Below are 12154 nucleotides of genomic sequence, written 5' to 3'. Positions count from 1 at the left end.
AAAGTTAGACCTATAAAGTACAAGTTTTCCATATGTGGAAAAGTAAATCTGTTTTTAAATTAAAGAGAAATTATCACTCTAATTCTAAAAAATAAAACTATCAGGATAAATTTCAAGTGTAGCTGCTCATAGTCACTGAATAAATTTAAATTTGATAATAAAACATTTAAGTTTCAACCAATGCACCTTCGTTGAAGCACATTTAGCTGAAATAACTTCGAGTCTGGTTTATTTCCATCACATATAGTACATTTTTCCAACAAGAGCATGTACATTCAATATAGAACATTTCCAGCAACAGTTACAGTCTTTCTAGTTTCCTTTCACAGTATATTTTAGTGCAAAGCACTGGGAAGGGTAAATGTTTTTCTAGCTATGAAAGCATTTTATTATGACCTTGTGGATCTTCAACATTTTAAAATTTTATACAAAAAGTATATAGATGGACAGGGTCCCTCCTAAGTACAGGGATGAACCTATATAAAAACATGGTATATTCTCTGCTGTACCTTTTAAAATTATAATTTGACAAAAATTACTAAAAAATAAAATATTCCCTAAAAAGTATAAAATATTGATACACAAAAACCTGCCCAGTATTTCATTAAAGATAGATGTACTTCTGTTTTCCCTAAAATCTTGATTATAAAAATGGACAAAAATTCATTATTTTCTAAATTTTACAGTAGGGATCAAATATTATCTAAAGTGGTCATTTAAGATTTTACTTGGGAGAGAAAAAGAATCAGGGTTTACACCCCAATCTTCCTTTTTTAGTAATATTTAAAGAAATAAACTAGTATTATAAGAAGTGGTTGTGCAGGGATTGTCTGCATCCATAAAATAGCAGTAAGCTATCTTTACCTTCATATTAACATTAGTAAATGTGTGGTCTTTTAAAAAAAACTGAAAAATTAAGTTGCATCTATCATTAAAGTGCTTTGTATGAAACTTAAAGAAAAATAGGGGAATGTTTAATTTTCATAAAAACCTCAGATGTTTACAAATGAAGAATGTGATGATCCATGGATGAAAATGAACCGGAAGTTTCCTGTAGTATATATTTTAGAATGAAATTTTCAAACATTTAAGTGCTATAGAACAAGTTAGAAATAAATGGATGTAAAAATAATTACAAATATTTAGTAGGCTAAATATTTATAATGTGTTGAGATTTGTCTTTTGGTCCTAACATACGCTCACTAGGAAGTTATATATCTGTACAATCCAGATAAAAATTCTGCCAAATAAAGTGGAACAAAACTAAAATCGCTAACATATAAAGTCTTTGTTAATTAAAAATCACCAGTGGTGATATTTTCTTCAGGTTGTTGATCACTTAATCAACAAACTGCTGGAAAACAAAATTTGCAACATTTTTGTAGAAACTGTAGACCAAACGCACAGGGGTGGTTAGCTGATGGACTGGGATGACAATACAAAATGTCACAGCTACTTGAAAGTGCTGGAAGAGGCAGTGCCTTAGAAACAAGTGGTTAGATGGTTATTATTTTAGTCAGAAAACAGCAGTTACAGTCATATATTTATCAAATTTTTTTCTTTTTTTTCCCTCATAGTACCATTTGAAGATGTTTAGTGGTTCTAACACCAATTTAAAGTCTTTCCACAAAAATGAACTCCAAACCTTTTCGTACATCACTTGAAGTTATCTGAGGAGAAATGGGAATAAATGAACACTTTTGAGTTTACCAATAAAACCTTATTTTCAAAATAATACAATAGTAAGTGACTTCTAAAGGATGGTTTCATCTCAAGTTTTCCACACAAATAAAAAAATGTGTGATAATCAAACCACAACATTTAACCTACTCAGCACTCAAACTAAGTATACTGCTTTAGAACCTGAATCCAAAACTAATTTAATACTAATTAAATATATTAAATGCATTAATACAAGGGACACAGGTAATGAAGGTAAACTTCTAAAATACAGAGAGACTTGCAAAAACAAGTATAGGGAGTCTACTCCTTATTTTATATTGCTTTTTAAAAATCTACATTTGTTCCAAAACCCTCTAAAAAACTAATATTTTTTTCTTTCTTCCCAATAGGAATTTTATTTTTCTTGCAACACACAACCCCAGGAGAAAAAAAAAAAAAAACCTCCTTAATAATATTACCTATGTTGAAATGATCACCAAAACTTTATTTAAACAAAAAGGTAAAAATAAGAGGATCGGGGACCTAAACAATCACTTTTTCCAAAGATCAAAACTAAAAAACAGGAACTAACACATACTCCCAAGGAGAAGGAAAAATAAACCCAAACTTTTGTTTATCAAGTTTCCCCCTTTGCCTGGAAGCACTATGTTAAACATAAATAATAAATGCTAATTGTTCTAAATTCAATTTGGGGATTGTTTTTTCTGAGTGCAGCACTTTATTTAGCCGTCACAGATTAATTTAACAATAATTACAGTGCCTCAAAAGACTTTTTTCCTATAATTATCGCCTTCACAAATTCATTCTAATATACTTAACTTCCTACAATGTATTAATTAGTAGACTAAGTCACTGAATCAAATTAAACCTGTGCAAAGTTAGTTAAACAGAAGACTTCTATTGTAAACACAAGCCAATATAAATGTATATATTTTACAACATTGAGAGGAAATCACTGACCCTGTGCCATCTACCTATAACTATATTGCATTGTCCTGTGGAAGATAAGTTCTGAAGTTAACTTTTGTTCCCAAGCCACTGGAATAAAGGTCACTGAAGAGGTAAATGCGATATGCACATTACTCTTGCAGTTCCCACTGCCGTAAGATACATGGAAGCAAATGTGTTAAAATGGAACCAGCTATAAATTATGGTCAAATGATTTTTTTAGTTCGATGGGGGGAAAAAAGCAAAACTCTGTAACTGTTCCTCACCAGACAAGAGCCTTAGATCTTGTACTTCGGCCTTTGGTTTTGTTTCCTTCAGGTGAATTGGAAGCATTTGCCTTATGAGTTTTCTTATGATGTTCAAGATAAGTCTTTTTGGCAAATGCCTTTCCACATTTATTGCATCTGTGAAGAGAAAAGTTTTTCGTGACTTTTACTTCAATACCAACATCAGCTACTTCATACTTTTTACTAGGAGAGTTAGAAGTGCCATCATGTTTTGAATCACTATGTTTTGCTTCGTCTCTTGAAGGGCCTCTTTTTGCCACTTTATTTAGAACAAAATCAATGGGCTTTTTTATAGCTCTGATCTCTAAACTGGCTGTTATTTTCCCAAGATAACGGGATGACTTTTTATGAACCACAGTTATATGTCGTATCACATCGCGCTTCCGACGAGTTTCATAAGTGCAAAGAGGACACTTGTAGAATTTAACATAAATGTTATTCCCATCTGTGTGCAATTCAATGTGTTTAGTCAAGTTCTGTTTGGAAGTAAACTGACGTTTACAAAGTTTACAGTAAAGTTGCTTAAAGTCAAAGCCAGCTGAAAGTTTTGGTTTCCTGGTTTTTTGCTGGCCACCTGCAGCAGACGGACTAGTTGATTTAGGGCTTTCAGAGTCTTGTTTAACTTTATTTTTCTGTGCTGCCGGTGCGTTCTTTTTTTCATTTGAATGATTTGTTCCCTTTAATTCATTCTGTGGAGAATGGATAATGGAAGGGGGTGAAGATTCTACAGAATCTGCTGGTTCAACTTTAACTTTTATTTCTGAACTGTTGGCAGTATTACTGGGGCCTTTCTCTCTTTTAGAGTTTGTTCCAGAAAGAGTTATCTTGTGGACAATTTGCATATGTCTTTTAAGCATTATTTGTGAACTATATTTCCTCTTGCAAAGGAGGCATTTGCATGCAGTTAAATTGTATTCAGTCTTTGAAGACGACTTTTGTTTTCGAGCCTTAAAAGATTTTTTAGGAGAAACAGAATCCAGGAACAAAGGTTGCCCAGGCTTTGTTGCTATATCAGGAGTAATTGAATCCCTCCTTAGTCCTCTATGAACTTCATCAAAATGCCTCCTTACATTCGCTTTTGTAGCAAATGATTTACAACATACTGGACAACTCCTACTTAATGGAACTAGAACATTCTTACTGCGTCCTTTAGAGGATTGGTTTGGATTCTTTCGTGTTTCAATGTACTTTTTTAGTTCTTCCATTTTTTTCTTGTGTACTTTTCGAATGTGACGACGAACACCTCGTCTGGAATTGAATTCTTTTCTACAAAGACAACATATCAACTGGTGACCAAAATCAGAATTGTCAGAAGTTTCCAAGTCAGCCTGTGATTCCTGCAGTTGTTCATCAGATGTAGGTGCAACTTCATCTGCAACAATTTCAACAGGAGGGGGCTCTACAGTTTCCACCTCTGTGTCTGTAACTGGAACTGTTTTAGACTGTTCAGTGCTAGTTTCCTGTATTTGAACTTCAGGCTGTTCAGGAGTACTGCTTGACTCTGTGACTTCAGTAGGATTATCAGTCCTTGAAATATATTGAAACACTGCATTCTGATTAGTTTCTATGGGTTCTAGCTTAATAATGTATTCTCGCTTGTCCACACTTGGATATATGGCTTCTAGGAGATCATTTATGGCTTGGCTTTGTTTATCATTTACATCAGGAAGGTCTGTTAAGGAAAAAACAACATTTTAATCTGAAATAATTAGCCTGCTCTAGCCCTCTAATATTTTTAAATGTATTATGAACTTCTATCTTAAAATTTATTATATTACTGGTTTGCATTTATTTTTACAAGAGCATTATCTACTTTTCAGTATCTTATGAGTATAAAAACAAGTATTAATTAAATTAAAATTTGCTTTAATTTACAATCTCATCATGGTACACAAATGTTAAGGAATAGATGGAATCTGAAGAGCTACTTCTAATAAGGGCGCTTAATATAAAATATTTAAGCACATGGGTATCCTAAACAATATAAATAATATTTCATATTTTTAGGCTAGCAAAGGCAAATCAAAGTTCTCATAACCCAAGATGGATAAAACACCATGAAGAATGTTACTACATATAAAAATAATTTTTTTTTTAGAAAACATAACAGCATTCCTATTAACTTAATCCATAATAAATAATCTCATCTAATTGTATAGGGACATTTGAACATCTTATGGAAAATGAAAAAGATTTCTAGGAAAATATATAAACACGAATGACAGGATGTATAGAAGTGTTTGCTAAATTCAGTCCTATTACATGTCTTCTTAACATGGCAACCTATTAAAACAAATGATTAAAAACTACAGATTAACTCCAAAAACAGAGCCAGTTTTATTTATCTGTGCAATAATTACACCGTCTGTAGGCAACCTAATATTCCTATTGTAACAGAATGGTCTAACACTGGTTATGTTTCTACATACAATGTTAAAATCTAGCTACAAATATAGCATCAAATCTGGTATCTAATTATAAATCAAGAAATGACGGGCTTCCCTGGCGGCGCAGTGGTTGAGAATCTGCCTGCCAATGCAGGGGACACGGGTTCGAGCCCTGGTCTGGGAAGATCCCATATGCTGCGGAGCAACTGGGCCCGTGAGCCACAACTACTGAGCCTGCGCGTCTGGAGCCTGTGCTCTGCAACGGGAGAGGCCGCGATAGTGAGAGGCCCGCACACCGCGATGAAGAGTGGCCCCCACTTGCCACAACTGGAGAAAGCCCACACACAGAAACGAAGACCCAGCACAGCCAAAAATAAATAAATAAATTAATTAATTAATTAATTTAATTAAATTTAAAAAAAAACAGAGTAACTAAAAATGCAAACATTCTAGGGGGAGACGTCACATTAAACCTTGTTGACGTCACTTATACCCCAGAGTGAATTATTTAAAAAAAAAAAAGAAATGATTCATCATAGCTCTTCTAGTCTACTAATCTTTCTTTTTCAAATGGATAAAGTGGTATCTATAAGAAGAATTATACTTTCACAGAAGTATTTCTAGAATAAGTATTGCAGAAGAGTGCACAATAATACAGCAAATCCATTTATCTATTTCCCTCTAAAATTCAACTAAACTTTAGTTCACACCAAAAAATAACAAAGAATAACTACCAGAAAATTAAATTCCTACTAGTTCTTTAATTAAAAGGTTAGATTTGAAACTAATCTCTATAGCCTACCTTTTCATTTATATTTCAAGGATAAAAAGACGTATAATAAGATCTAACAGTGGTAGGGAAAGTTTCCAGACAAATACGAAATTTTTGTTTCATCTGTGTCCTATAATATACTTTAAATCAGCTTCATGCTAATAATTAAAGCAGTACTTTTGATATTTGGAGTTCTGCATTCCATTTCCATCCCAAAAAGGTTAAGCGGAAAAATGCACAAAATCCATAATGCAAGTGTAATATCAAACTAACAAAATAAATTCTATATTTTGTAAGTCCACAAGAGTTAAATCCCTGAACAAGAAATAATGAAAGTAACCTATTACTTATTAAAATATTTTAAGGAATTTACATTATTCTTTAAAGCAAGAAAATAATACCATTATATATACTGCAACTTAATCATACAGAGACAATATGCTTAATTCAACAAACATTTGGTTCCACAAAGACTTTGTTAGGCTACTAACCTGCCTTTATCACATAAAGCTATTTCAGATCTCAGGTTAGCCCATAACACAGTCTAATTTCTGATAAAATGACTTATCTAATAAACTTCACTGAGAATAAAACTGATCTTCAAATCAAGACCCAGAAAACACTAGAAAGGTTAACAAATATTTTTTAATGCTCTCTACAATTACCAAAAAAATCAACTCATTTACTCATTCTTTGCTCTATTTCCAACCTTCTCATTTACTTAAGGAGAATCTAAGTAAATGATGAGTCGTATCTGGTAACAAGTTGTTAAGAAGTAAGGAGGAAAAATACCAACACCCTCATCAAGCATTAATATTTTAACTTACAAAAATCCTGGATATAAACTGTATAGCCCATATAAACATTCAAAAACAATATCCAACACTTTAATACAAATAAATATACTCAAAAATCTAACCTCATATATCTTTAGCAAAATCCAAATGAAAAACACTGATATGAAGTATCTATTTAAAGAAACTGAATGTAACATTGAGTCAAGTATTTTATCTTGTTCTCTATCACTAAATTATCTGTAACTAGATATCGATACCATTATTAACATAAATGTGTAGTTGCAGTATACGAATACATAGCAAAATGCATATATGAATAAAACTTACTGTCATCCATCTGGAGACTTGGTGGGCAGTAGAATTTTTTATGGGTAATTAAATTTGGTAATCCTCTGAAGAGACTGCGGCATAATTTACATTCAAAAATAGTGTCCACATCTTTTAATAAAATATGCTTAAGTTGTTTAGTTCCTGAGGGAAAAAAGAAAAGAAAACTTAACACAAAAGGTAACTTCAACATGCAGTTTTAAACTGGGCAACCACTGCTGACAATCCAAAGGTGCAGTTTTACTCTTTAAAAACAAAATACGGGCATTGCCGATGTCTACCACACTACACTCAGAACTAATTTATAAACTAAGTTCTAAGCAAAATTCTACTATCATTTGGATATTAGGACAGCTGAAATTGATGGTCTTTTTCTAATTCAGCAGCCAATCAATTCCTGGGCTATCTTAACAGTGGTTCCAACATCTGGTTGATCACTATGACCTGGGAATAAAGATGTACATGACCCACTCCTGGAGATTCTGATTCAATAGACCTGGAGTTTGACAGAAGAATTAAATGCCACCCCAACCCAAGTTTTTGGCTGGTTCTTCCAGCTCTCTTTCACATTAGGAAGTAAACATGAGCAATACACTTTCCCCGATTCCTTAAAGAAGGTCAAAACTGTCACAGGGTTGTCTGTGACTTTCTTTTTAAATTCAGCTTAAATTACTTCGGGTTCTGGGGCAACGTGGGATTATGGCCATTTAGTGTGAGAGTAAAGAATCCTTGTCCATGGTTTTGAATTTTGCTTAGGTCTCTTAATACCACTAGAAATTTATTCAAAGCCTTTCTCCCTCAAAAACACACCCTAACTGCAATAAATTAAATATTGATATAATTACTACTTTAAAGCCCATCTTTTCCACTAGATTATAAATTCCAAGGCAGCCAAGACCAAGCCTGCCTTATTTACAGCTACAAAGTGCTCAGCTCTAATAATGCTCAATAAATATTCGTTGAAGAATTGCCACTGATCTACGGAATCTAAGCATTATTATGATGGAAGATCAAAAGGCAGAGAAAAAATAAACAGCAACAAGCACTCTTTAAATCTTTAAAATAAAACACAAATAGAAGCTCTTCTGTCACTACTTCCTACAGGTCTTTGACACAGGTAAATTGACAAAAGTGATCTGCAGTGTTCACTAATTAATGAGCCTTTGGTTTCCTCAAAAAAATGATAATATTGACTTAAATTAAAGAGGGGAAAGAACAGCATCCTGAAAAATACCTAAGACTACCTAGGTGCACAGTGTTCCATCATTAAACAAGCACGTGACTATTAAGCTCTGAGACTACTAGAGAATAAACACCATCTCAGTAGCGTAATTAATACTGTAGGATCCATAAAAGTTAAGCATTTCTGATTCAATCTTTTGCAATCTGTTTATATTTAATTACTGTATCAATCATCATGTTGCATTTTATCATTTTGAAGACAAGCCAGCCCTCAAATTTCTACTGCAAAAAGATTACCACATTATCAGAACTTTACTAAGTCTTTAGAGATTCCAATTTTGATTATCACCTAGTCGTGTGACCTTAAAGGGCTATATAATCTTTGCACCTTGGTTTATTCATCTTTTAAAACAAACAAACCAAACCTATCTTGGAGAATTATGAAAGAAAATATGAACCTAAATTCTACAAGAATTAAATTATAAATCCAGGTTTCTACTGCAAAAAAAAAAAAAAAAAAAATATATATATATATATAAAATAAAATAACCCACTATTTCCCAATCCAACTCAAGGTTTAATTTGGTCCACTAGACCATACTACTGCAAAATCAGAAAACACACATTTTAAAAGATTCAGAGGATAGCTTGGGTATTATACTTTGTATAAAAGTAAGTTCACATACACACACACACACACACACACACACACACACTTCTCTAGTTTATTTCACATTACAAAATATACTGGCAATAAAGTGCTAATATATTTAGTTCATAGTTAACCTCATAAGTCACTGACAAACTATGAGAGGTAGACTGATGATAAAAAAAACACTTTAGATAAACCTCTCTAATTGATCTACATATAGTTCTCGGTAAGTGTAGGTGGGTGTGTTACCAGATGGAAGAAAACATGGGAAAATTTTGCACTTTAATTATAAATTAAAAGACCAGCTAGACCCATACTACAAATTCAATTCTGCCTCTAAAAGTAGTTAAAGAGGATCGAAGAGGGACACAGAAATAATCTGAACTAGGATTAGCTTAAGAATTCTACTGAAGGTCTAACTAGAACATACAACATGAAGTTATACATAAAAAAAGTTATTTGTAAAAACTAAGACTGCATCTCTAAATGAGGTTCTCTCAATCAACCATAAAAAACTAAAACAGTATCAATTTTTTCTTCAGTCCCAGTTACACAGTTATATTCAGTAGAGAGTATATATTTATTCCCAGTAAGCATCCCACCCCCCCCCCAAAAAAAAAACACTGGGGCTAACCTTGACTCATCAATCTCTTTTTTTTTTTTAACATCTTTATTGGGGTATAACTGCTTTACAATGGTGTGTTAGTTTCTGCTGTATAACAAAGTAAATCAGTTATACATAAACATATATCCCCATATCTCCTCCCTCTTGCATCTCCCTCCTACCCTCCCTATCCCACCCCTCTAGGTGGTCACAAAGCACCGAGCTGATCTCCCTGTGCTATGTGGCTGCTTCCCATTAGCTATCTATTTTACATTTGGTAGTGTATATATGTTCATGCCACTCTCTCACTTTGTCTCAGCTTACCCTTCCCCCTCCCCATATCCTCAAGGCCATTCTCTATGTCTGCGTTTTTATTCCTGTCCTGTCCCTAGGTTCTTCAGAATCTTTTTTTTTTTTTTTTAGATTCCATATATATGTGTTAGCATACAGTATTTGTTTTCCTATTTCTGACTTACTTCACTCTGTTTGACAGTCTCTAGGTCCATCCATCTCATTACAAATAACTCCATTTCATTTCTTCTTATAGCTGAGTAATATTCCATTGTATATATGTGCCACATCTTCTTTATCCATTCATCTGCCGATGGATACTTAGGTTGCTTCCATGTCCTGGATATTGTAAACAGAGCTGCAATGAACATTGTGGTACATGACTCTTTTTGAATTATGGTTTTCTCAGGGTATATGCTCAGTAGTGGGATTGCTGGGTCATATGGTAGTTCTATTTTTAGTCTCTTAAGGAACCGCCATACTGTTCTCCATAGTGGCTGTATCAATTTACATTCCCACCAACAGTGCAAGAGGGTTCCCTTTTCTCCACACCCTCTCCAGCATTTATTGTTTGTAGATTTCTTGATGATGGCCATTCTGACTGGTGTGAGGTGATATCTCATGGTAGTTTTGATTTGCATTTCTCTAAAGATTAGTGATGTTGAGCATCCTTTCATGTGTTTGTTGGCAATCTGTATATCTTCTTTGGAGAAATGTCTATTTAGGTCTTCTGCCCATTTTTTGATTGGGTTGTTTGTTTTTTTGATATTGAGCTGCATGAGCTGCCTGTATATTTTGGAGATTAATCCTTTGTCAGTTGCTTCATTTGCAAATATTTTCTCCCATTCTGAGGGTTGTCTTTTCACCTTGTTTATGGTTTCCTTTGCTGTGCAAAAGCTTTTAAGTTTCATTAGGTCCCATTCGTTTTTGTTTTTATTTCCATTTCTCTAGGAGGTGGGACAGAAAGGATCTTGCTGTGATTTATGTCATAGAGTGTTTTGCCTATGTTTTCCTCTAAGAGTTTTATAGTGTCTGGCTTACATTTAGGTCTTTAATCCATTTTGAGTTTAGTTTTGTGTATGGTGTTAGGGAGTGTTCTAATTTCATTCTTTTAAATGTAGCTGTCCAGTCTTCCCAGCACCACTTATTGAAGAGGCTGTCTTTTCTCCATTGTATATTCTTGTCTCCTTTATCAAAGATAAGGTGACCACATGTGCGTGGGTTTACCTCTGGGCTTTCTAACCTGTTCCATTGATCTATATTTCTGTCTTTGCGCCAGTACCATACTGTCTTGATTACTGTAGCTTTGTAGTATAGTCTGAAGTCAGGGAGCCTGATTCCTCCAGCTCCGTTTTTCTTTCTCAAGATTGCTTTGGTTATTCAGGGTCTTTTGTGTTTCTATACAAATTGTGAAATTTTTGTTCTAGTTCTGTGAAAAATGCCATTGGTAGTTTGATAGGGATTGCACTGAATCTGTAGATTGCTTTGGGTAGTATAGTCATTTTCACAATGTTGATTTTTCCAATCCAAGAACATGGTGTATCTCTCCATCTGTTTGTATCATCTTTAACTTGTTCCATCAGTGTCTTATAGTTTTCTGCATACAGGTCTTTTGTCTCCTTAGGTAGGTTTATTCCTAGGTATTTTATTCTTTTCTTTGCAAAGGTAAATGGGAGTGTTTCCTTAATTTCTCTTTCAGATTTTTCATCATTAGTGTATAGGAATGCAAGAGATTTCTGGGCATTAATTTTATATCCTACTTTACCAAATTTTATAGCTACTTTACCAAATTCACTGATTAGCTCTAGCAGTTTTCTGGTAGCATATTTGGGATTCTCTATGTATAGTATCATGTCATCTGCAACAATGATAGTTTAACTTCTTCTTTTCTGATTTGGATTGTTTTTCTTTTTCTTCTCTGACTGCTGTGGCTATAACTTCCAAAACTGTGTTGAATAATAGTGGTGAGAGTGGGCAACCTTGTCTTGTTCCTGATCTTAGTGGAAATGGTTTCAGTTTTTCATCGTTGAGAACGATGCTGGCTACAGGTTTGTCATATATGGCCTTTATTATGTTGAGGTAAGTTCCCTCTATGCCTACTTTCTGGAGAGTTTTTATCATAAATGGGTGTTGAATTTTGTTGAAAGCTTTTTCTGCATCTACTGAGATGATCATATGGTTTTCCTCCTTCAATTTGTTAATATGGTGTATCATATTGATTGAT

The 12154-nt window shown here is 33.6% G+C and overlaps 1 protein-coding gene across 3 annotated transcripts in view; it reads right to left on the bottom strand.

The window, feature by feature from the left end:
* Positions 1 to 12154, bottom strand: part of ZNF800 (zinc finger protein 800) — a 49665-nt gene that overhangs the window by 22992 nt on the left and 14519 nt on the right. For 2 of the 3 annotated variants that reach the window (XM_059933470.1, XM_059933471.1), the window contains exons 4-5: positions 7202 to 7345; positions 2898 to 4590 (exon numbers count right to left, since the gene is read on the bottom strand). In XM_059933470.1, coding sequence (XP_059789453.1) covers positions 2898 to 4590; positions 7202 to 7345 — 1837 coding nt within the window. Of the gene's footprint in view, positions 1 to 907; positions 1671 to 2897; positions 4591 to 7201; positions 7346 to 12154 lie in introns of those variants that run through there. The other variant, XM_059933472.1, reaches the window with a different exon arrangement.

Source organism: Balaenoptera ricei, chromosome 9, assembly GCF_028023285.1.
Source record: "Balaenoptera ricei isolate mBalRic1 chromosome 9, mBalRic1.hap2, whole genome shotgun sequence".
Lineage (NCBI taxonomy): Eukaryota > Metazoa > Chordata > Mammalia > Artiodactyla > Balaenopteridae > Balaenoptera > Balaenoptera ricei.
Note: the sequence above shows the minus strand (reverse complement) of the source record. Positions and strands in the feature narration are given on the sequence as shown.